This window comes from Salvelinus fontinalis, chromosome 32 (assembly GCF_029448725.1).
Source record: "Salvelinus fontinalis isolate EN_2023a chromosome 32, ASM2944872v1, whole genome shotgun sequence".
NCBI lineage: Eukaryota > Metazoa > Chordata > Actinopteri > Salmoniformes > Salmonidae > Salvelinus > Salvelinus fontinalis.
The window spans coordinates 23,498,618-23,525,396 of record NC_074696.1 but is presented as its reverse complement, the minus strand read 5'-3'; the positions used below and the strand labels follow the sequence as shown (position 1 = coordinate 23,525,396).

General features: G+C 40.0%; 1 protein-coding gene across 11 annotated transcripts in view; it reads left to right on the top strand.

Moving 5' to 3' along the window:
• Positions 1-2,107: 2,107 nt before the first annotated feature.
• thrap3b (thyroid hormone receptor associated protein 3b) overlaps positions 2,108-26,779 on the top strand; it is a 43,355-nt gene continuing 18,683 nt past the window's right edge. For 3 of the 11 annotated variants that reach the window (XR_008755657.1, XR_008755658.1, XM_055893824.1), the window contains exons 1-2: positions 15,878-16,090; positions 26,538-26,671. Coding sequence is in view for 8 of the 11 variants with exons in the window: in XM_055893824.1 (XP_055749799.1) it covers positions 16,013-16,090; positions 26,538-26,671 (212 nt within the window). In the remaining 3 variants the exon portion in view is untranslated. The other 8 variants (XR_008755656.1, XM_055893816.1, XM_055893821.1 and 5 more) reach the window with 7 other exon arrangements.

Here is a 26,779-nt window from a genome sequence, read left to right as displayed (position 1 = left end):
GTTCACTTAAATTCAGAAAAGGATGTTCGCGAAAAAATACATTGACACCTTTCTTTTTTCTCAATTACATTCAATTCAGCATTGAAAAGCGCAATTTCAAATTTGTTCACCAGAGTGACACCAACTGCGTATGATGGATCAGTTTTGTCTTCCTCTAATGACTTTGGAAAGTGATCCAAAAGTAACTGAAAGTAATCAGATTACGTTACTGAGTTAAGGTAATCCAAAAGTTACACTACTGATTACAATTGGACAGGTAGTAACTAACAGATTACATTTAGAAAATAACCTACCCAACAACCCTGTTGGTTGCTGTTATAGATGTCTAATCCTCATTCTAACATATTTACAGTAAATATTTCAGGGTTTTGGTTGCTATGGCTAAAACTATTGATCTTTGGTGGGCATTCATTGTGTTCAAGTTGTGTTGTTATACATCTCAGGTTTTTACTGTGGGTAAAATTTTAACTTAAAAAAGGTCAATGAACTGTGATAGCAAATTTGACTTTATTCATTGGACATTAGACGGTCGATAGTGCAGCAATCTTTTTGTGCTTTATAAAAGTCAGACACCTGCTATCTGTGCAGGACAGGCTGTATTTGTTTAGCTGTTGCTTTGGGTTACAACCCCATGATGATTGACCCTTGTAATGAAAGCAGACACTACAACAGGTGTGTGTACGTATGTGCCTGTGTGTTCACCATCCCTTTGCAATCAAACATAATATGCCTTGTGGTCACTCTCTTTTCAGCATCCCTGGGCAGCCCACTAACTTTTAATAGAACCCTTTATCACAACAAATTCCCCTAGGCTATGGTCATGGTGCTTATTTCATGCCCTGGCTAACATATTGAATATCCAGCTAAATAAACTGGGCCTACTGAAACAGCAGCCATAACGGCTTTCTGCTACTGAGAGGTAATTCCTCACAGGAAGTACTCACTATGCCCTCTGTATTGGTTTACTCTCTGTTGGAGAGGAAAGCTTTTTCTGTGTCTTTAGGAACGCTTGTAGTCAGTGCATACCTCAGGACTACAATAAATTGATGTGACTTATTTGACAATAAAAAAGACAAAGGCACTCCAGCTGAAGACAGCAATACATACTGTATATTAAAAGGTTTATTCCCATTGTTTCCCTTGTACAATGCAATGAGGTAGACGAAGAGCCTTCCCGTCGCTTATTTTCTATGTTCTCCTTGGGTGTTCTCACTGCAACCAGGTCACCAGGGTCCCAGCTGCTCATGTCACGTGTTCTGGGAAAAAGCTAGGTTATGATGTCTATAGTGTAGGCGTCATAGAATTAGGAATACTAGTAATTTAGCACATTTGTAATTTAATAGGATCTCTATGGTATTGTAGCTAGGTCAAGAGCTGCCTACTGCTCTATATGATAACACACAGAACCATTTCCCTTTGGTTACTGGATAGCTAGCTAGGGTGGACTATTTGCATAACCGTCTGTACATTGTGATGTGGTATCACACCTTTGACAATGGATAGTTTGAATCTTCTACAATTATGCAAATGTTTCGACCATGTATGCTACATTATTTCTAGTGACTGATGTGTTAGTCTTTCTGCCATTTTGAAAAATGACCAACAGGTATTTGAAACCTGTACATCAGGGCCCTTTCCTCTCTGGTCTCACGTTGGCCACAGTGGTATGGACGGCGTGTTGCATTTTAAAATGTCCGTCATCTGGAAAGGGCGAGGCAGGTCTTCTGCTTAACTTTACCTTGGGCCTTACCAAAACACTACTTTACCAAAACACTACAGGACACATTTTATACAACACTGCGTTTCCCTTTCCTACAGACTAAACAACACCGAGTCTACTGGAATGAACCAGCATCTAGGGAGGCCATCCTTTAGACATGAATAACATTGAACTTTTGACCTTTGCCTCCGTCTCGGTCCTCATAAAATCTACCATTTAATTGTTTTTAAAGTCAACTCCACCTGCTGAACACATGGTTTCCTTGAGGCTGAAGACATATCATATACAAACACATAATCCCACATAACTACAGACTGCACTAAATAAAACTAACAACGTGTGCAGTATACAGATCGTTTACCGTTGAAGTTTTTATCAAGCACATGCCAGATAAGAACCAGGGTTTGTATTCCTCCCCCGTGGTTCATTGGGCTTCCTGCTCTTATTTTTACTTTCTTTTTCACGCCGCCAGACTCGAGGTGAGTTCTCTTTTTATGTTAGGATTTCTTACTTTTACATGCTGACCTAGCCCTTGTTTTTAGACAGATCTTGTGTGATGGTAGGTATGCAGGTCTGAAACTAATTATTTAAACGCTTTTGAAATAATTTGAGAGTAGATCGGCCATTATAATGAGTTAAATGGACATACAATGACCCACTGGGCACAGACGTCAATTCAACGTCTATTCCACATTTGTTCAAAGTCAATTCATTGAAATGACGTGGAAACAACGTTGATTCAACCAGTGTGTGCTCAGTGGGGAGGCATTCTGTAATGCCCTTCGTACTTGCGTGTCGACTATATAAAAGGAAGATACAACATTGATGTAAACCTTACTGTACTCCAAATAGTATCTTTCTTAATATTATCTGTATTAGATTTGGTAATAGCTGTGTAACATGCCGTGTGTCAACAGTTAAGAGAAAGATGAGCAAAAAAAGACTGTATAAAGTAATACAATGCTATTTTTTGGGTGAAAATTATATTTTATACTAATACAATTGCTTTGTTTAACAAATAAAAAACTATTTTAAAAAAAAGACAGTCAAAATAATTGGCACTCCTGTTGTCAATACTCCTGCACTTTTTTCTAAAATGTTTTATGAGATTGCAGAACACATTGGGAGAGATCTTAGACAATTTCTATATACAGAATTCAAAACACGCATGTATTGGGGTTCAAGTCTGGAGACTGAGAAGACCTTTGCAAAATGTTGAGGTCAATGAACCATTTCTTTGTGGATTTTGATGTGTGATCGGGGTTATTGTCTTGGTAGAAGATCCACTTGTGGCTAAGTTTCAGCCTCCTGTCACAGGCAACCAGGTTTTGGGCTAAAATGTCCTGGTACCTGGTAGAGTTTGATGCCGTTGACCTTAACAAGGGCCTCATGACCAGTGGAAGCAAAAAAAGCCCCATAACATCAAAGATGCACCACCACATTTTACCGTAGGTATGATGTACTTTTCTGCATATGCATATTTCTTTCAAGGCCAAACCCACCACTGGGTGTGCGTGGCCAAAGAACTATATTTTCATGTCATCCAACAAATGTAAATGCCTGGAGTTTGCTAAAACAGCATTGGCACTTGGATTGGAACCGGTGCTATGATCAGATGACACAAAAATCGAGCCCTTTGATCACGCACACCAGTGGTGGGTTTGGCGTCGGAGAGGGTGCCGGAGTATTAAAAACAGGGGTGCCAATAATTATGTTTTAATACTTAGAACAATATAATTTATTTGAATATAATACCCGACTGTATATCTATATAATCAATCATGACCCTATGTAAAAAATAAACCTCTTGTAAACAGAGTTAAGAGACCAACACAGAGGAGAGGCAATTACATCTACCAACAAAATAATAGGAAGCGTTTGAAGCTGTTGAGGCATTTTTATTAAGCTGTTGACATGGTGCACAGTTAACCCCAGTTAAAGCTAAGGGGGACAGAAAGAGATGGAGAGACCTTGTAGAGGCCTTACACACCACTCTGTGTAATGAGGCCCAAGTAAAGGGGACATACCTTTATCCCATAGCATACTCAGCAGAATTACCCTCAAACTTGACAGTGTGTTTCTGCACAACTAGAGCCACATCGGCTGAGTCCCAAATGGCACCCTATTCCCTACATTGTCCTATGGGCCCTGGTAAAAAGTAGTGCATTATATAGGGAATAGAGTGCCATTTGGTACACATGCTACTGTGGACAGCTCTCAGCCAGAAGCAGGAAATAGGTCACAGCAGAAAATCGTTTGCGTCACCGCTGTAGCAGCAGCCATCTTATTCCCACAGAATATGTACCTCCAGTCTCCTGTGAAAGTGAAGGGCAATGATCAAGGCTTTACATAGAAACAGGTACTGACAAAAGACGTTGTCTTCCACTTCAGTGTTTGGTTGAGTTTATGGTGGCCAGCCAGTCACTCACTACAACACACTCCAGATATAAACTGGCATTCCTACAATGGGAATGCAGTAAACTGGGAATCACACAGATAAAACCACAAAACACATTTGATAAAAACGCGAATGAATTGCAGCATGACCTTGTGTTTGTTCTGTTGGTTTAGAGTCCTGTCGTGGACAGACTACCTATCTCACCAAATGATGCAACATTGGTTGTTTTCCTTCTTTTTGAGTTGACTTACTTCATTGTCCTATGGGCCTAGTGTTGACATGTGCTATTGGTTTAGCCTTTTTGTGGGATGAAGACATCAAGTATACTAATCCCGTAACCTGGAAAGCCTATGACTAGATGACTCAAGTACTGGCATAAAAACTTAACCCATTTAGTTTATGCTTGCAGTTATGTGGTGTACAACAATTTCATGAACATAAAAGAGCATTTTCCTGAAGGTTTGTGCATTTAAAGCAGAGCGCCAAGATTTTTTCACATAGGCCAAGGCTTTAGTTGACTGGTTGTAGGTCTAGTCATAAAAACGCACAGAACATCAAGACGTTAGACATATGAAACTTCAGAATCTAGTAAATTAGTTGTCAAAGGGATGTTACGGCAGACATGTCCTAAGGTTTACAACAATCCTTGCCATATCTTCATCTTATAGGTTAGTGTTTCCTTTACAGGGTCAAAACCTTTGAGGCAACAATTTATTGTCACCCACCTTTTGCCTGTTTAGTCCCTTCCCTCATGGAACGTAAAGCCCAAGTGAGACCATAAACAGTCTATAATAGTGATTGACAGGTCTAGGAGGCATGTGGCATTACACAATGTGTCGACAGGACATTGGGCATGGGCTAAATTTAATCTTGGCACCACCAGGTCTAGGGACACCTGCATTCCAAAAGCACCTGGAAGGAAGGGAGAGTGAGAAATAAAAGTGTTTGTCACTGTCTCTGCAGCCTCTAAGGTCAAAAGGGGGTGAATTTACTACCACAGATGTGAGACGTGCTTGTAAAAATGATAAAGGATGCATCTTGGAGCTGGTAGTGGTTAGTTATGATATGTTATACAGTAAAGTAGACTATATTATATATGCAGTAGGAGAGAGATAGTTTTAGAAACTATCTGGATAGGCAGTTCCTCTGTCCTTGAGATGGTTTTAGAGAACAGCTGGGTTTGTCTCCTTTCCACAACCATTATGATGATACCCTGTATGTATGTGGTGCACAGTTAGCCTATTTAAAGACTATCAAGTATGGGACACATGTCAACGTAGCATGATAAGAACACAGTAAATAGAAAGGGAGTCACTGTCGCTGCACGGAGTTGAAGTCGAGCGCATTTTTCCTGCTCGAGTCTCTCAGGGCATGACATATCTCACTATTTAGTTTCCAGAGAAATGACGGGTGCTTATGCTTTGGATCAAACACACCTGATCTCATCAGGTTCTCTTTCAGGAGCCTGCAGCCAGGCACTGTTCAAACCCCAACTGCATGGTAGCAGTGATATAGTCAACACGACGTGACTTCTCAGCAGGGAGCAAAGATGCTGGTTTAAGAGACCATCAAAACAAAGGCATCATCTGCCAACAAGCTGCATGCTACCACCTTTCTGCCCTGTTAAATGGAAGGTAATGGAAATACATAACTGCTGCTGGGGTCTACACATGGCACAGAACAAAAAGGGGACTACAGAGGCGCATTACTACACAAATCAGCTCTTTTTTACAAGAGCACAAAAATACAATCGCATTATTAAAGTTCATGCAGTAATTCTTGCTGGATTAATATGATTCTTATTCATTTGGATTTTAATGGGGATTTCCTCCCGAGTGCAAAAATAATGCATTTATCTGCCTTCTTCTGAATGGAAAAGTGCTGTTTTCTTCCATAACACATCTGGGGTTTTACTGAATTGGCTGGCTAGGCCTTGGCTTGGGTTTGGATAAAGATTGGCAGTGTATTCCATTGAATACAAAGATTTTTGTTTTAAACACTTCAGGGGGGAATAACATGTCCAACTGTGAAATGACTCCAGATTCCCACAATGCGCTCTCTCTGTGAATGGACAATGATTATAAAAATATGGGTCACACTTTATTTGGATAGTCCCATATAGAGGATGTACAGATGGTCATACTATCAACAAACTATCTGTTGATGAGCAAATACTTGCTAAGGGGAGGTTTAGAATAAGGATTAGCGTCAAGGTTAGGCTAAGGGTTAAGTTTAGGGTAGGGCAGAGGATAGTTAGTTGAAATGTTGTTGACGGTTATTGAACATCTACTATGGACTATCCAAATAAAGTGTTACCAAAATCTGTTACACATTTACTACTGGCTAATACAATGCTCTACAGATGACTAATCCCACACACACAGCCATGTAAACCCATTCATGGGATACAGTATTCTATGGTCATTTCTATGTAAAAAGGACCCATGAGCACCAACATGGGAAGTTTATAGGTGCATATCAAATTGTGTCAAATGAAAGCGTAGAGTCTATATTTTGGGGAAATTAAGGCATAGATACGTTTACAAAAATGTTTTACATCGTAACAATTAAGAATAAGCAAAGACTTAAAAGAGGTCTTAAAAACATCTACTACAAAAAGTCTTAAAATGTATTTGAAATATATTAAAGCACAATTACATTGAAGTTAAGGACCCTGCCAACTAATATCAACATTTATATTTAGTTTTGCAGAAATTATTTGCCTTCTGTAAGTTTAAGAAATATTGTCTAGGGTCTTGTCATTCTGTTACCAAAACCCCCATATCTTTAAGATATTTTCACATCTCTCCCTCATGAGGGAAAATTCAGAAAGTTCACAGAAGTAAAGGTAGACCTACTAATTAGTTAGTGTTTTTACTGCTAACAATTTTGTTTATGAATTACTAAGTATTTAAAACACGTCACTCTGTTATCAAATCGCTAAACAGAGTGACCCGAAAAATCTGTAACAGAATAGCTGCAATTGAATTGGTCACAATGGGAAATCATAGTAGTCAAACTAGTTGCAGTAGAGTATAGTGTAGTACAGTACCGTAGAGCACACGAGTAGAGTACAGTATAATGTAATATGCTCTACTTTACTGGACAGTAGTCTACTGTACTGAACTATACTTTTCTTTACCATACTGTGATGTCCAAACATATGACTGGAACAGATTTGGTCAGGTCTAGACTAACACATTTGGTCTTGTTTGGGGGAGGAGCTTGTTAGAACAATAGCCAGTGTGTAGAATAAGACCCAAACATGAAATGGAGGATATGAAATGTTTATATCTTTGTGTACATATTTCAGGATACATCACCATGAAGAGAAGTACATAACTAAATGATGCATTTCCAGTATGTTTAGTACAGATCATGGACCAATGATGTAATTATGTTATCGTCATCCGAGTGTTGATCCACTTCACTTACTGTAGCTCAATAACCAAGAGATTTTTTCAAACTCAAGGTATCATATCATAGCTGACACCACAGGAGGCTGCTGAGGGGAGGACAGCTCATAATAATGGCCGGAACAGAGCGAATGGAATGGCAGTAAACACATGGAAACCATGTGTCTGATGCATTTGATAGCATTCCACTCCAGCCATTACCACGAGCCCGTCCTCCCCAATTAAAAATGGCACTGGGTGCTCTGCCTCAATTTTTTTATTTTTATGATTTTACTATTCAATTACAACCTTACATCACAACCTCAACATAGGCCCCCAACAGATGGCCTTCATCTCCTCCTCACACACAAATTGGGTTGAGGGGCACTATGACGCCAACACTAGAGTGTTGCTTTGTGCAAGTTATTTACAGTTATGAACTAGACACAAATCAGATTAAGCTTCCTGTTGGCCTCGTCGAGGGGCGCCTACTGGGCACAGACGTCAGTTCAATGTCTATTTTTTTAAATTTACATTCGGTTGAGCTGTCAACTAGTGCCAATTCAACAAAACATTTCACCCCCGTATCCGCCGATGTCGCACTTCCACATCTTGCCATGAAAGGTGACAGAGCTAGAGCGGTGTTTGTCAGACCATGACACCCAAAAATCGGTCTTACGTCTTTAGCGTCCGAACGTGTTGGCCTACAAACTATTATGACCCCTCTATGAAAAGGTGAGACTCTCACTAATATGTCATTCTCCGGTTGGCTCTACAACCCCCACAAACGTCTTGGGACTCGTATGATGTCGGTACAGCCGATCTGCCAACTTCTGAGACTCTTGAACAGGTACATGTCGGTTGTTTTGCTCTAGAACGCCCACAGGCCCCACAAGACTCTTCTGAAGGCCCACCAGTACCAGATTATTTTTTTAATGAATGGAAGTATCTTTTATATCTCCCTCTCTAACTTTAAGCATCAGCTGTCAGAGCAGCTTATCGATCACTGTACACAGCCAATCTGTAAATAGCACACCCAACTACCTCATCCCCATATTATTACTTACCCTCTTGCACCCCAGTATCTCTACTTGCACATCATCATTTGCACATCTATCACTCCAGTGTTAATTGCTAAATTGTAATTATTTCTCCTCTATGGCCTATTCATTGCCTTACCTCCCAACTCTTCTACATTTGCACACACTGTACATGGATTTTTCTATTGTGTAATTGACTGTATGTTTGTTTTTGTCGCTTTGCTTTATCTTGGCCAGGTCACAGTTGTAAATGAGAACTTGTTCTCAACTTGCCTACCTGGTTAAAAAAAAACATTTTTAAAAATTTGGAAACTGTTTAGTACCAAAAATAATGGATCTCAGATACAGTACCAGTCAAAAGTGTGGACACCTACACATTCAAGGGTTTTTCTTTATTTTTACAATTTTCTAGATTGTAGAATAGTGAAGACTATCAAAAATATGAAATAACACATAAAGAATCATGTAATAACCACAAAGTGTTAAACAAATCAAAATATATTGTATATAGTAGCCACCCTTTGCCTTAATGACAGCTTCGCACACTCTTTGTATTATCTCATCCAGCTTCATGAGGTAGTCACCTGGAATGCATTTTGTGCCTCTTCAAAAGTTGATTTTTGGAATTTCTTTCCTTCTTAATTTATTTGAGCCAATCAGTTGTGTTGTGACAAGGTAGGGGTGGTATACAGAAGCTAGCCCTATTTGGTAAAAGACCAAGTCCATATTATGGCAAGAACAGCTCAAATAAGCAAAGAGAAACTACAGTCCATCATTACTTTAAGACATGAAGGTCAGTCAATGCGGAAAATTTCAAGAACTTTGAACATTTCTTCAAGTGCAGTCGCAAAAACCATCCAGTGCTATGATGAAACTGGCTCTCATGAGCACCGCCACAGGAAAGAAAGACCCAGAGTTACCTCTGCTGCAGAGGATGAGTTCATTAGAGTTACCAGCCCCAAATAAATGCTTCAGATTTCAATTGACACACACATCTCAAAATCAACTGTTCAGAGGGGACTGTGTGAATCAGGCCTTCATGGTCAAATTGCTGCGAATAATCCACTACTAAAGGACACCAATAATAAGAAAAGACTTGCTTGGGCGGATGATCTTCACATGTGTTTCCCACAGTGAAGCATGGAGGAGGAGGTGTGATGATGTGGGGGTGCTTCGCTGGTGACACTGTGATTTAGAATTCTAGGCACACTTAACCAGCATGGCTACCAGAGCATTCTGCAGCGATACACCATCCCATCTGGTTTGCTCTTAGTGGGACTATCATTTGTTTTTCAACAGGACAATGACCCAACACTCCTCCAGGCTGTTTAAGGGCTATTTGACCAAGGAGAGTGATCAAGTGCTGCATCAAATGACCTGGCCTCCACAATCACCCAACCTCATCCCAAATGAGATGGTTTGGGATGAGTTGGACTGCAGAGTGAAGGAAAAGCAGCCCACAAGTGCTCAGCATGTGGGAACTCCTTCAAGACTGTTGGAAAAGTGTTTCAGATTAAGCTGTTTGAGAGAATGCCAAGAGTGTGCAAAGCTGTCATCAAGGCAAAGGGTTGCTACTTTGAAGAATATAAAATATATTTGATTTTTTTTTAGCACTTTTTTGGTTACCACATGATTCCATATACAGTATGACATAAGTATTTGATACATCAGAAAAGCAGAACTTAATATTTGGTACAGAAACCTTTGTTTGCAATTACAGAGATCATACGTTTCCTGTAGTTCTTGACCAGGTTTGCACACACTGCAGCAGGGATTTTGTCCCACTCCTCCATACAGACCTTCTCCAGATCCTTCAGGTTTCGGGGCTGTCACTGGGCAATACGGACTTTCAGCTCCCTCCAAAGATTTTCTATTGGGTTCAGGTCTGGAGACTGGCTAGGCCACTCCAGGACCTTGAGATGCTTCTTACGGAGCCACTCCTTAGTTGCCCTGGCTGTGTGTTTTGGGTCGTTGTCATGCTGGAAGACCCAGCCACGACCCATCTTCAATGCTCTTACTGAGGGAAGGAGGTTGTTGGCCAAGATCTCCCGATACATCGCCCCATCCATCCTCCCCTCAATACGGTGCAGTCGTCCTGTCCCCTTTGCAGAAAAGCATACCCAAAGAATGATGTTTCCACCTCCATGCTTCACGGTTGGGATGGTGTTCTTGGGATTGTACTCATCCTTCTTCCTCCAAACACGGCGAGTGGAGTTTAGACCAAAAAGCTCTATTTTTGTCTCATCAGACCACATGACCTTCTCCCATTCCTCCTCTGGATCATCCAGATGGTCATTGGCAAACTTCAAAACCAGCAGTGTATCAAATACTTGTTCTCCCCACTGTATGTTATTTCATAGTTTCCGAACTTTTGACTGGTAGAGACAATTCAGAACAAACTTATTTTAGATGTTATGTCGCCATCTGTTCCATGTAGTGAATCTGTTATTCATTGTGTTTGTATGGGCTAACAACAGTAAGGTCAAAAATGATTTCTAATAATTGTTTTATATATTTATGTTTATAGTTGGTTGTGGGTTTATTAGGCCACTGTGGACAAGAGTAGGTGGAAAGAGCTCCTTTATAGTAAAAGCACTGCATGAATCTATCATTGTATTTCCAGGTCAGAGAGAAAAATGGCCTTTATAAACATTTCATGCAATTCTACATCATTTTACATATTAGCAGAATATTTTTTTAAACCACACAAATTACAGGGCAAGTATGGACAGAGGGATGTGTTCATCTTATCATATTTCTCCAATGCCAAATCAGTGCATCTTGATTATTGTCCAGTCGTGTGGTCGATTCCCGCAAGGAAAGACCTAGTTAAGCTGCAGTTGGCCCAGAACAGAGCGGCATGTCTTGCTCTTCATTGTAATCGGAGGGCTAATATAAATACTACGCATGCCAGTCTCTCTTGGCTAAGAGTTGAGGGACAAAATGCGTCACTTCTTTTTATAAGAAACATTCATGTGTTAAAAACCCCACATTGTTTGCATATTCAATTTACACAGCTCTGACACACACATACACTTCCCCACCAGACATGCCACCAGGGGTCTTTTCACAGTCCCCAAATCCAGAACAAATTTACGAAAGCGTACAGTATTATATAGAGCCGTTCCATCTCACATTGCTCAAATGAACAGGAAACCTGGTTTTAAAAAAACAGATAAAGCAACACCTCACGGAACAACATCTTTCCCTTATTTGACCTAGATAGTTTGTGTTGCTCAAATGATATGTAGGCTGTGTGCCTTTTTCATATTGATGTAGTTCTGTCCTTGAGATGCTCTTGTCTATTAATGTTCTGTATTATGTCATGTTTCATGTTGTTTGTGGACCCCAGGAAGAGTAGCTGCTGCTTTTGCAACAGCTAATGGGATCCTAATAAAATACCAAAACTGACCCAGTTTTGCAAATAATTCAATCTGAGAAGTCATTAGGAATCTGAGCATGGTACTTTCAAAGTTAGGCCTATCTTTTTACTTCAGACAGAGTAGACCTACCAACACAGAAAAGTGTAAGTTTTAACTGCTGGCTAGTCTTCTTCTGTGGCTTAAGCCAATGAGTGAAGGTCACAAGTGTTTCCCAAAAAGCTGTCGGCATTTCAACATCTATTGTACAGAAAGTGAATAGGTTAATCAATTGGCAGTGACAGAATTAGATTACTTCCCAAGTAAAGTCCATTTTTTGTCTCCTCGGCTATAGAAGGTTTTAGCTCAGTCTCAATGTCAAAGGAACAAAACAATGATATCCCCATATGCATTGGAGTCAGGTCTTTTCCAGATATTTACAGATTATTTCTAGCATAAAGCATTGCGGACCAAAGCGCTGTTATAGATCACTTTATGCTGTATAATCTGAGCCGTTTTATTTGTTTCAAAGTCTTGAGCTCTTTAATAAAAAAGGTAGAACTATGGCATACCCTCTCATACCCCCTCAATTTGAGTCTTGGTTTGAACTTAACAGCCCTTCACTGACATGGATGTAAGCCATTTAACGAGTGCATGGTGGGTGGAGGAATTGACCAACATGTCTGTCAAACAGGTGGGCCTACCTGTTATTTCTTAAATAGGAAGAAACAGGCTCCAACACAGGGTCTCTTGATAGTAAAGTCTAATTAAAATGAAGGTTTAAATGAATTATGCCTACTCGAATTTGCCTACTTTCAGCAGCATGAGCTGTCTATTTCTGACTGATTGTGCCAAGGGTGCTGCTTCAAGTTTCAGCTCCACAATATAAGTTACTTGAATCTGGCTTTATTGTGAGATCAATAATTCTGATAAATACATCATGGACAAGAAATTATCAAAGTTGAACTCCAGTCTTCCTTATCTTCACACTCTCCTTCTCAATCTGAACAGAACTAGGCTATAGGCTAGTCTACACGCAAGATAGTGACTTTTTTGGACTAGGCCTAATAAAAAAATATTTACGTATAAAGCCTTTGACTCTCCTCCTGAACTGCCACTGTAGGCCTACACAGCACAGCCATTGGTTAGGCAGCACACAAAAATTATGTTGATCAGCAAGAGCAGAGCAGGCCGTGGCTCAGGGTTGAAATAGCCATTGCAGTGTGTAGTGCAGCCTAGGTTTATTTACACCATCCCAGCAGCTATCTTAGAAAAACAACTTTGTTTCTGTTCTTCTCCGACAGTGGAGACTCCTCAGAGGACAAAGGGGAGGACAATCTTCCTCAGTGAATTTCAGAAAAATAAAAAATAAACTTTTAAAAAGTTATCCATTTCAGATAAAACTATACTAAATATCATGGATCATTTAGCTATTTGATTTAGAATTTTAGGACTCCTTTAGGTATTTAAAACAATTATTGAAAAATGATTTGGTAAAATATTGAATTTGGCCTTTACTACTATAGCCAATAGAAACGCATTGAATTACACATTCATAAATGGCAAAAAAAAAGACAGTCAAAAGATAAATCATAAGGAGTAAGGTTTTGAAGTGTCTGTCCTATATCTAGGAGATATAAGAAAGCTCAGGAAATATTTTTGTTGGCAAAAAACTACCTCCTTTCGTTTGTATGGGTTACCTTCAGACTTGAGAATTGTGGGGGTCGTAAAAGCAAAACGGAGAACACCATTGTGTTCGTGAGAGTCTCCCCTTTCCATAATAGTTTGTAGGCGAAACCGTTCGGACGCTACAGACGTTTTCGGGAGAAGACTGATTGGGATGTCTCATGGTCTGACAAAACCGCTGTAGCTCGGCCACCTTCCACTGCAGATGCAGAAGGCCGAAATAATTAAAATTATTTTACTTAGATTGACATACAGGTGCTCCAATAGACTCTTAAAGATTAAAACACACTGTTTTGCAAGGAAGGTCTACAGTAGCCTCAACAGAACTCTGTAGGGTAGCACCATTGTGTAGCCAGAGGCCATCTTCTTTCCTTCCTCCTCAGGGTACATTGACTTCAAAACAAAACCTAGGAGGCTCATGGTTCTCACCCACTTCCTTAGACTTACACATGAATTATTGTGACAACTTTGGGACGTCCTCCAACCTATCAGATCTTTTGCAGCATGAACTGACATGTTGTACACCCAATCAAAGGAAAAGAAAATTAATCTAGTACTGAAAGCATAAGCTACAGCTAGCTAGCATTGCATTGCATAACCTGTGGTGGGTAGTTGACTCAGAGAGAGAAAGACAATAGTTGAACAGTTTTCAAAAAATTGATTTCTTAAAAAATGAAGGAGAAGCAAGAGGGAGAGCGATAGCTATATTTTGTTGTATTTCTTTCACTTTCACTTACTTAGCTAGTGAATGCAGCTAGTTAGTTTACCCTGATCAAACACCCGGCTCAAACAGAGAGGGATGCTATGTTAGCTGGTTGGCTATGCCTATCCAACACTGGAACTCTTTCAAGTTAAGGTAAGCTTTTGGTTTTATTCATGTATTGCCACCGGGACCTGCTGTTGTAACTGCTAAACTGCTTGCTGAGTGTACACTGTACTACATGATTGTAGCGGGTTTACTAACGTGTTAGTTCTAGTAGCCATGTTGACTATGACATTGCTAATATGCTGACAATGATGTAGGCTGTGGATAGTGGTTAGCAGTTAGGATATGTAGGTTTGGGTTGGAAAGGTTTTTTCGCTCGGTCATTGTGCACTGAAGTCCACAAGCAAAGGGAAAAGGTGAGAGGAGAGCGCGTAGATGCGAGAAGGAATTACACAACAAGTAGTGGTCATGCTGTTTGAATGTGGCTGCTATGAAAGTGAACTGTGTTTGCGTGAGATCAGGGATGTATTCATTCAGCCGATTCTGTTGAAAAACGTTTCTTAAACATAAACAAACAGAACAAAGCGGGGATAAACATTACTCAATTTTTCCAATAGAAACTCTTGTTTGCAACTGTTGAACTAATGATTACACCCAAGATTAAATGTGCCAATGTCTGTCACCTTGGTTACTCAAATTCTCTCGATCTGTGCAGCTATATTGTAAACTTTCATTAATAGGCTAGGTTGTAGCAACCTCATGATGGGTATAGGGAAAATGTTAATTTCAAATACTATCTTAAACCTATCGATGTTACATTGAGCTGGGTGAATGGATTACTGTAATAGAAATAACGCCATGCTCATATATTATTATAAAAAATTTGTCCTCCACAAGTTCATCTCACTCTGGGAAAGTAGATCAAGGGCCTCATTGCCAAAATCCCAAGGTATCCCTTTAAGTAACCTTCTGTCTTATGTAACCATACCAAACAACATATCAATTTGAGTGTCCCGACCCATATTAATGTGTACTATTTTACACCTAGTCTATGAGACCAGGCTGAATGCTCACATCCTTTGCTACGATGACCCCCTTTGTAGAGCTTGTAATTGGATTGATAGAGTAAATACATTAAGTGATTTGCATGATTAAAACAGTATATACATTTTTATGCTAAGTAAAAAGTATGGTCAATTAAGTCACACTTTCCTTTTCATTAGGGACAGATAGTTTGGACAGGTAGCCAACTGCTTGTAAAATGTATGAAACATTTTAGAGTATGATGAAGCAAAAGGGGGTTGAGCGCATGTTCATTGAGGTCAATACTGGTAGAGGAAACAGTGCATCCTGTAGTCTATTTCGAGCCCAAGAAAATGCGTCTCATCAGGAAAGCACAATACACTGCAGGTTCAGGTAATATTTTACAGTAGTAGCCTACAGTAGCTACTGGATGACTGATTGGCAGCATGATTTGAATAATCCAAATAATAATCAAATGAGATGGGGGGCAAGCCTTAATTAAAGATTTGACAGGGAAATCTAGGAAGGAAATTTGACCTCAGTCAAAGAGGAAGAGGCATAGCAAGATGTTTCACTCTCGCCAAAATGTCTAAAATAAGCAGAATTTGTTCCTATGGGCTTATTTTTGACCTAATCACCTGCTTTCCTGCCTTTGGGACAACGACTCCATTGTTGGGGCGGAGATATGAGCATCTCGTCGTTATATACCGATCTCTGCCTCACTTGCCTACTGCTGCTGCGTACTGTACCTTACGACTCACTGGTGAGGGGACCAAATGGCTCATTAGATTTGGTAGCTAGTGTACGGTACTTGTGGATATACATTAGTTACGATATCTCAGAAATATGTATGTATTTAGCAGAAAATTACATTTATGACTTCGGGTAGTTAAGTTAAATACCGACCGTGCAACTGCGTCCTTGTCAGGGGTAACGTTATTCAGTTGCTTTATCGGAAAGCAGCAGGAGCGTATTGGTCTGGTTTGGCTAGCAACACAATTTAGCTAACTGTTAACATTTTATTTGTATTAACAAACAAGCTCGCTAACTTAGCCGTGTGAAACCAGTCTGAGGTAAGTGAAAGGGCATGTTGTTTTATAAACCAGTTATTTTACCTGTTGACGTCTGCCAGTGAAGCTAGTTAGCTAGCTAACGTTAGCTACCCACCCCCTAGCCGATTCAACTCCAGTTTAGTCGGCTACCCACCCTCTGCTCTCCAGCCAGGTAACTAGTCACTTGAATACTAAAATCGTGTAGTTAGCTTGTTAACCAATTAAAGTTTAACCCAGTTTACTGTAAGAATTGACTCGCTAGGTAGTTAGAAAACGCAATTCTAGCTAGCTACCTGATTTTATATAGTTAATCTGGTTCATTATTAGTCTTGACTTTAGCTAACTAACTAGCCACAATGTGTACACTGACTGTTGTCATGTCTATTACTCCACTAGTAGCTAGAGCAGCTGTTTGCCAAACACATTAGGATAATTAAACAGCTAAATGAGTGCAAAAACAGATGTATTCACCAACTGTTAATGACCTAACTAACGTCGGGCATCAAACGGTTGCTGTCATCTGTTTTTTGGGGTTGTATAATGTAGCCTCATGTGAAATCAACAATAGTCTACAGTATTGTAGCCAGAATTTTAAATGATACTCCACCAGTATTAATCATGTGAGTAGCAATACATCCTTGAACTATAAGCTTATGTGCGTCTTCTTGATGGACCAAAAGCAGACCGATCACATGTCAATCGGGCAACATTTCAGGGACTAGAATGCTCCCAATCAATGTCAATATTTAAATGAGATTGCTCTAGATTAGACGACTCCGCGGTTGTCACTAGCCAGTGAAAATTGCTATATCATAAAAATTGATGAAAACAATTTTGCTTTAAGGGATCATCCATCCCAAAACAGAAATTCATGAGTGGTAAATAACACTAATGTAAAAAATTATTTTAACATGTTTCATTTTGTCGTTAAGGAAATCTGATGCAGCTCAAATCTACTACAAAACCCACAATGCAAGTCTCTCTCGCTGGGCTAGGTAGCTAGAAAACATAGCTACACACAATAGTAGCAGTCAATTTAAGCATGTGAAGTAACTAGCTAGCTGTAAAATCGCCTAAACAAACAGCACTATCAATTTAGAAGTCTTACTCACCGAGTTCAACTTCCAGTTCGTTTCTGCCACTGAGCTATAAACGGCGTCTATACCCAGAGCAACGTTGCTTTCCCACAGAGATACTTTTGAGGAGATGGGGTACTCCATTCGAATCGTATTAACGCCCATTGTGAACATTGCCCGTAAATCGTCCATGAGCCGCGCGGTGCATTGCATTCCCTGTCAATGAGAGCTCCCCTTCAAGTAGGGAATGGGAGTCAATTGAGCCCTAGCTCAAAAACCAAACATTAGCATGAATTTCGAGAAACAAGAAGTACAACGTTGCAAACCATTTCCAAGGTGTGAGATAATTAACTTGTTCGCTGTAATATCATATAGCTTTGGAATCATGACATTACGTACTTTTGAGGAAAATAGGTAACTTTCTCGACTCTTATTCTACGTGATTTAGCATGACGACGTGAATGTGATGGGTCGACAGTCAGTTGGGTGGGGCGTTTCTCCATTCCTTTATTTAATATCTCTGTTTCACAGACAGGGCGCATTGCGACATGGTACTTGAAGGAGAAACAGAGTTGAATAATTTTGGACACTGTTTAGATAAAGCACATCTAAGTGAAATATTTCATTTTTCATGACGATATAAACGGATGGATGTGTTCTAGACAATTATGCCCATACCATCTAGTGGCTGCTGTGGCGATCTGGAGTGCATTTCATTGTTTTAAAAGTGTTATGAAATATGATAGTGTTATTTCCAGTGACGAGTTAGGTTGGGATTAGTCATAATTATGACTTTGTGGTGACTAGTGAGGACCCGACTCGGGATTCAATACTCAGTAACAAGAAACCGAGGCTTACAACTCATAATATCATTATTTACCGAATATGTTCAACCATAGGGCTTAGGCTGTATAGGCTATGTCAAAATTTAAAGCTTCAATATGTAACTTTTTTTGTCGACCTGACCAAATTTAGATCGAAATGGGATTATAGATATGTAATTCTCATTGAAAGCAAGTCTAAGTAGGGGTAGATCTGTTCTGTGCTCCATTTCAATGCTTCCAGTTAAGTTTCGTTTTTACTTTCGGTTTTGTACACCAGCTTCAAACAGCTGAAAAATACAATATGTGGTTATTGAAAATATATTTAACAGCGGTTTAAATGGTACGATGATTCTCTACACTATACTTGCTTGTTTTGTCACATACACTGAAATTAGTTGAACTATTAGAATTTTAGCAACCAGGAAATGTCAGTGATTTATGCATATTGCACCCTTTTAAAGAAAAATCTGTGTATATACACTACTGTTCAAAAGTTTTGGGTCACATAGAAATGTAAAATACATGAAATGAGTTGCAAAATTAATAGGAAATATAGTCAAGATGTTGACAAGGTTATAAATAATGATTTTTAATTTAAATAATTGTGTCCTTCAAATTTTGCTTTTGTCAAAGAATCCTCCATTTGCAGCAATTATAGCCTTGCAGACCTTTGGCATTCTAGTTGTCAATTTGTTGAGGTAATCTGAAGAGATTTCACCCCATGCTTCCTGAAGCACCTCCCACAAATTGGATTGGCTTGATGGGCACTTCTTACGTACCATACGGACAAGTTGCTCCCACAACAACTCAATAGGGTTGAGATCCGATGACTGTTCTGGCCACTCCATTATAGACAGAATACCATCTGACTGCTTCTTCCCTAAATAGTTATTGTATAGTTTGGAGCTGTGCTTTGGGTCATTGTCCTGTTGTAGGAGGAAATTGGCTCCAATTAAGCGCCGTCCACAGGGTATGGCATGGCGTTGCAAAATGGAGTAATAGCCTTCCTTCTTCAAGATCCCTTTAACCCTGTACAAATCTTCCACTTTACCACCATCAAAGCAGCTCCAGACCATCCCATTGCCTCCAATATACTTGACAGATTGCGTCAAGCACTCCTCCAGCATCTTTTCATTTTTTCTGCGTCTCACAAATGTTCTCTGTGATCCGAACACCTCAAACTTAGATTCGTCTGTCCATAACACTTTTTTCCAATCTTCCAGCTACAATAGTCATTTACAACATTAACAATGTCTACACTGTAGTTCTGTTCAATTTGAAGTTATTTTAATGGACAAAAAATCTGCTTTTCTTTCAAAAACAAGAACGTTTCTAACACAGAACCCAAACCGGCTGCACACATGCGTCATCGTGCATAAATTTATTTTGTCCCCCCACACCAAACGCGATCACGACACGCAGGTTAAAATATCAGAACAAACTCTGAACCAATTACATTAACTTGGGCACAGGTCGAAAAGCATTAAACATTTATGGCAATTTAGCTAGCTAGCTTGCACTTGGTAGCTAATGTGTCATATTTAGCTAGCTTGCTGTTGCTAGCTAATTTGTCCTGGGATATAAACATTGAGTTGTTATTTTACCTGAAATGCACAAGGTCCTCTACTCCGACAATTAATCCACACATAAAACGATCAACTGAATCGTTTCTAGTCATCTATCCTCCTTCCAGGCTTTCTATTCCCTGGACTTTATATTGCGATTGGCAACTTTCATAAATTATGGTGCATTACCTCCACTGACCTCGTTCGTCTTTCAGGAGATGGCACGTGGGTACCTGTTAGAGGTCAACCGATTAATCGGAATGGCCGATTAATTAGAGCCGATTTCAAGTTTTCATAACAATCGGTAATCGGCATTTTTGGACACCGATTGTGGCCACCGATTGTTTATATATATTTTTTTTCCTTTTCATTTAACTAGGAAAGTCAGTTAAGAACACATTCTTATTTTCAATGACGGCCTAGGAACGGTGGGTTAACTGCCTTGTTCATGGGCAGAACGACAGATTTTTAATTTGTCAGCTCGGGGATTCGATCTTGCAACCTTCCGGTTACTAGTCCAACGCTCTAACTATATGCGAGTGCAGCAAGAAGCCAAGGTAAGTTGCTAGCGAGCATTAAACTGATCTTATGAAAAAACAATCAACCTTTACATAATCACTAGTTAACTACACATGGATGATGATATTACTAGTTTATCTAGCGTGTCCTGCGTTGCATATAATCGATGCGGTGCCTGTTATTTTCTCATCTAATCACAGCCTACTTCTCCAAACGGGTGATGATTTAACAAGCGCATTCGCGAAAAAAGCACTGTCATTGCACCAATGTGTACCTAACCATAAACATCAATGCCTTTCTTTAAAATCAATACACCCGTTTGTATAAGTATATATTTTTAACCTGCATATTTAGTTAATATTGCCTGCTAACATGACTAACTTTTAACTAGGGAAATTGTGTCACTTCTCTTGCATTCCGTGCAAGCAGTCAGGGTATATGCAGCAGTTTGGGCCGCCTGGCTCGTTGCGAACTGTGTGAAAACCATTTATTCCTAACAAAGACCGTAATTAATTTGCCAGAATTGTACATAATTATGACATAACATTGAAGGTTGTACAATATAACAGCAATATTTATACTTAGGGATGCCACCCGTTAGATAAAATATGGAATGGTTCCGTACTTAACTAAAAGAATAAACGTTTTGTTTTCGGAATGATAGTTTCCGGATTTGACCATATTAATGACCTAAGGCTCGTATTTCTGTGTGTTATTATGTTATAATTAAGTCTATGATTTGATATTTGATAGAGCAATCTGACTGAGTGGAGGTAGGCAGCTGCAGGCTCGTAAGCATTCATTCAAACAGCACTTTCGTGCATTTGCCAGCAGCTCTTCGTTGTGCTTCAAGCATTGAGCTGTTTATGACTTCAAGCCTATCAACTCCCGAGATTAGGCTGGTGTAACCGATGTGAAATGGCTAGCTAGTTAGCGGGGTGTGCGCTAATAGCGTTTCAATCGGTGACGGCACTCGCTCTGAGACATTGAAGTAGTTGTTCCCCTTGCTTTGCAAGGGCCGCTGCGTTTGTGGAGCAATGCATAACGATGCTTCGAGGGTGGCTGTTTTCGATGTGTTCCTGGTTCGAGCCCAGGTAGGGAGGAGGAGAGGGACGGAAGCTATACTGTTACACTGGCAATACTAAAGTGCCTATAAGAACATCCAATAGTCAAAGGTATATGAAATACAAATAGTATAGAGATGAATAGTCCTATAATAACTACAACCTAAAAGTTCTTACCTGGGTATATTGAAGACTCATGTTAAAAGGAACCACCAGCTTTCATGTTCTCATGTTCTGAGCAAGGAACTTAAACGTTATCTTTTTTACATGGCACATATTGCACTTTTACTTTCTTCTCCAACACTTTGTTTTTGCATTATTTAAACCAAATTGAACATGTTTCATTATTTATTTTAGGCTAAATTTATGTATTATATGAAGTTAAAATAAAAGTGTTCATTCAGTATTGTTGTAATTGTCATTATTACAAATAAATAAATAAAATTGTCCGATTTAATCGGTGTCTGCTTTTTTTGGTCCTCCAATAATCGGTATCGGTGTTGAAAAATCATAATCGGTCGACCTCTAGTACCTGCTTCTATAAACCAATGAGGAGATGGGAGAGGCAGGACTTGCAGTGCGATCTGCGTCACAAATAGAACTGACTTCTCGTTGGCGAGCGCGCAATAATTGAATAATATAGATTTCTAAATTTATTTTGCAACGCTCGCGCACGCGATGTAGTCAGGGTATTATTGACCCCAAACTTTTAAACGGTAGTGTATATGCTAGGCCTGCGTGTGCACTAGGATAGGTCCCACATTTAGTAACCACAGGCTCTTTTTGTCTGCCTGTATGTTGACCAGAATTAGAAGCCTCTTACTGTGAAATACCCAGCTAAAGTTCAGGGTATGTGACTTGCACTACTCTCTGTGAGAGACTACTGCTTAGTTGAAGTGTAAACTTTTAGGTCTGAATGAGTAACATAGCGAAGTCAAAAAGCCAAGTTCTTCAGAATCTGTGAAAGCTGAGGATCTAGAGACCTAGGTTGTAAAGGAACATTCTGTCAGATTTCCTGTGTTGTACATGATGTGTCAACACTTCCCGTGATCCCACCGCCCTTGTCTCGTTTGCACACTACAACCCCTTACCAGCATACTGTTCAAGAAGTGGAAGAACAACACATTGTGAAATATTTATTCTCTGTTCTGATTTCTTGACTTAAGTTCGAGAGGGGGTAAGCGTATGTCCCAAATGGCACCTTATTCACTACATAGCGCACTACTTTTAGGGATCTGGTCAAAAGTAGTGCACTATGTAGGGAATATGGTGCTATTTGGGATGCAGACATAAAGCCAGTTTTGATGAATAAGGTTGATAATGCGGGCCAGGGAAAGTGAAGGAAGGCATTGAGGAGTAAATACAATACAGTGCTTGTAACATGCACCCTGCAGGATGCACTGCACAGCCATGGGAATGAGGAAAGGAGCATCAGACAGTGAGGATTCGCATACAAACCTTCCGTTGCTAATTATTAAACAGTAGACAGCCTTGTTTATCATAGGTCTACCTCTGTCTTTTCTGTATTAGGCTACTCATTATAGCCAATGTCCCAACATTAGGCTCTAACTGGTTTGGTGAGAACAATAGGCAAGAAATATGCCTACAAGTGCAAAATTGCAAATGCTCATCATTGTGTTGATTGAAATGTATAGATACAACCTGTGAGAACAAGTTAAACATATTTAGGCAGTTGATTGAAGAAAAACATTTGTTTGTGGTTGAAATACTGCTTGGACAAGAAATCAAAATCTAAGTTCATTAGTCGCATACACAGATTTGCAGATGTTATTGCAGGTGCCGTGAAATGCTTGCAATCATTTTTTTATTGATAAATGATTTACGCCGCCTACCTTTTGATGGTGTGTGCAGTGCATCCTTATTCGCTATGAGCAAAGGCAAAGGTTAGGCCTAATTGTTTAACAGCGTCTTTATGCATTGCTAGTTAGTGTTATGTATGTAGACTACCTTAAAGTTAACTCCTCTAAATATTTGAAATAATGTTTTGTTAGCAATGAAATAGGAAAATGCAGAGCACTTGACCCCTGACTTCTGCCACTCTCCTGGCCCATTTGGGCCATAGTGTCCTCTACTGTCAATTTTTCTCCATCGCTAACAGTACTACAGAAGAATAAAAAATAATTGTAATACTTGTGTATTATTGGGAAAAAGTGTTTCCAAAATACATTTGAATACCAAATTTGACATCCTAACCCTACAATAAGTACCCAGTTGCATCATTTTGTTTACTTGTCTTCCTCCTGTGCTATTCCAGAGAAGAATGCACTGTTAAATGATGGTACATTGTGTCCAATTTTATATTGATACACGTGTGAGGAAGCCAGTTGCTTTTGACTTGTCCTAGATCACATGTCAAAATCATTCCACAGAGGGCCGAGTGTCTGGCTTTTCACTCCTCCCTTGTACTTGTTTGATAAATTACGGTAGCTGATTAGTAAGCAATTCCCCTCACCTGGTTTTGTAGGTCTTATTTGAAAGAGAAACAAAAACCAGCAGATATTATGCCCTCCATGGAATGAGTTTGACACCCCTGAGATGATTGTGTGGCTGGAAGGTAGATGTGAAGTTACGAGAAACGATAACAAGGAAAACAATATAAAACACGTTCGTGCTGCCTGATATTCAGAAGGATGTTGTTTAGGCCGGAGCACTAGATTTCTGTCAGGCTTTTTAAAGCTATTTTCAAATCCTTTGTGTTATGTCTGATCTTGGACTACGTCCCCATCCCTCCTTTCTGTTTGAGGCACCTGTCCTTTGGGCTGAATATTAAGCTTGTGTGTATCTGAAGCAGAGCCAGCCATTATCCCCATGGAGTTGCCAGAGGCTGTGTATCTTGTGTCCGAAATAGTGCTGCTCTATTCCCAGCCCCCACCTGCACTATCATGCACTATGGATATGGCTGCAGGATAAAGCCGGCGCTAAAAGCATTCCTCGTCATTCTCTCCACCGTCTTGTTATATATTCGGACAGTGTAGTTTCTATTTTTAGCCAGTGCCAGGTTTAGCCTTTTTCCACACTCGCCATGAAGGTCGTGGGGGGCTTTTGGCGGTACTGCCGGTGACAGGCAGGGGTTAAGCAGGTGAGGGCCGCTAGGCAGTGGGTCTTGTAGACGGGGGACAAGGTGTCAAGCCATTGTTTCAGACCTGAGGTCACAACAGCTCTAGAAATAGGCTGTCTCAAATGGCACCTATTCCCTAAATCAACTAGATTCGTCTGTTGACAACCCCTGCCTTATATAGTGCACTACTTTTGACCAGGGTCTGTAGGTATAGGGTGGCATTTGGGACATAGTCAGACAGGCCCCTGGTTGCTGATAGGCTCCAAGATTCTCTGGGGGCCATGATTTTGAATTTGTAGAGTTGATTTTCTTGGACATTGTTTTTAAGTTGTGTAGTGATGTGATTTATATACAGTATTTGTCAACATTTTGGACACCTACTCATTCAAGTTTTTTTATTTTCTACATTGTAGAATAATAGTGCAGACATCAAAACTATGAAATAACACATTGAATCATGTAGTAACCAAAAAAGTGTTTTATATTTGAGATTATGCAAAGTAGCCACCCTTTACCTTGACAGCTTTGCACACTCTTGGCATTCTCTCAACCCGCTTCATGAGGAATGCTTTTCCAACAGTCTTGAAGCGGTTCCCACATATGCTGAGCACTTGTTGGCTGCTTTTCCTTCACTCTGCGGTCCAACTCATCCCAAACCATCTCAATTGGGTTGAGGTCGGGTGATTGTGGAGGCCAGGTAGTCTGATGCAGCACTTTAATCACTCTCCTTCTTGGTCAAATAGCCCTTACATAGCCTGGAGGTGTGTTTCAGGTCATTGTCCTGTTAAAAAACAAATGATTGTCCCACTAAGCGCAAACCAGATGGGATGGCGTATCACTGCAGAATACTGTGGTAGCCATGCTGGTTAAGTGTGCCTTGAATTCGAAATAAATCACTGACAGTGTCACCAGCAAAGCACCATCACACCTCCTACTCCATGCTTCACGGTGGGAACCACACATGCAGAGATCATTCGTTAACATACTCTGCGTCTCACAAAGACACAGCGGTTGGAGCCAAAAATCTCAAATTTGGACTCATCAGACCAAAGGACAGATTTCCACCGGTCTAATGTCCTTTATTGGTGTCCTTTTAGTAGTGGTTTATTTGCAGCAATTTGACCATGAAGGCCTGATTCAGTCTCCTCTGAACAGTGGATGTTGAGATGTCTGTTACTAGAACTCAGTGACGCATTTATTTGGGCTGCAATTTCTGAAGCTGGTAACTCTAATGAACTTACCCTCTGCAGCAGAGGTTACTCTGGGTCTTCCTTTCCTGTGGCGGTGCTCATGAGAGCCAGTTTCATCATGGCGCTGGATGGTTTTTGCGACTGCACTTGAAGAAATGTCCAAAGTTCTTGAAATTTTCCGCATTGACTGACTTTCATGTCCTAAAGTAATGTTGGACTGTTGTTTCACTTTGCTTATTTGAGCTGTTCTTGCCATAATATGGACTTGTTCTTTTACCAAATAGGGCTATTTTCTGTATACCACCCCTACCTTGTCACAACACAACTGATTGGCTCAAATGCATTAAGAAGGAAAGAAATTCCAAATGTACTTTTAACAAGACACACCTGTTAATTGAAATGCATTCCAGGTGTCATGAAGCTGGTTGAGAGAATGCCAAGAGTGTGCAAAGCTGTCATCAAGGCGAAGGGTAGCTACTTTGAAGAATCTCAAATAGAAAATTTAATTTGATTTGTTTAACACTTTTTTTGGTTACTACATGATTCCGTATGTTATCTCATAGATTTGATGTGTTCAGTATTATTATACAATGTAGAAAATGGTAAAATGAAGAAAAACACTTGAATGAGTAGGTGTGTCCAAACTTTGACTAGTACTGTATATTTTTGCAAATAAACTAGTTTTATTGTAGATCTGTGCTTATTTCAAGGATGGCAACTTCCTGGTTTTAGGCGTATCAATTTTGTTCAACGGGCAGGAAAGTTGAGAACTGTCTAAAGCACAAGTGTATTACCCAGTGCATACTAACATCACCCTGTTGTTGGACAGGTAAACCTCTAGACAGTTGTGACTGCGGAGATGTCCAAGGCTCCAGATTCCCCTGCACGGTCCCGCTCCAGATCAAAGTCCAGATCCCGGTCTTACACGCGGTCTCGCTCGAGAAGCCGCTCCAGATCCAGGAAGCACCGCTACAGGTGAGGTTTATTTGAACTTCCTTCCCCTATTTGGTGGTCAATTGTGAAACATTTCTGTAATTTTTCTTTTTTTTCTTCTATCAACAATTTTTTCAGCCATCGTCGATG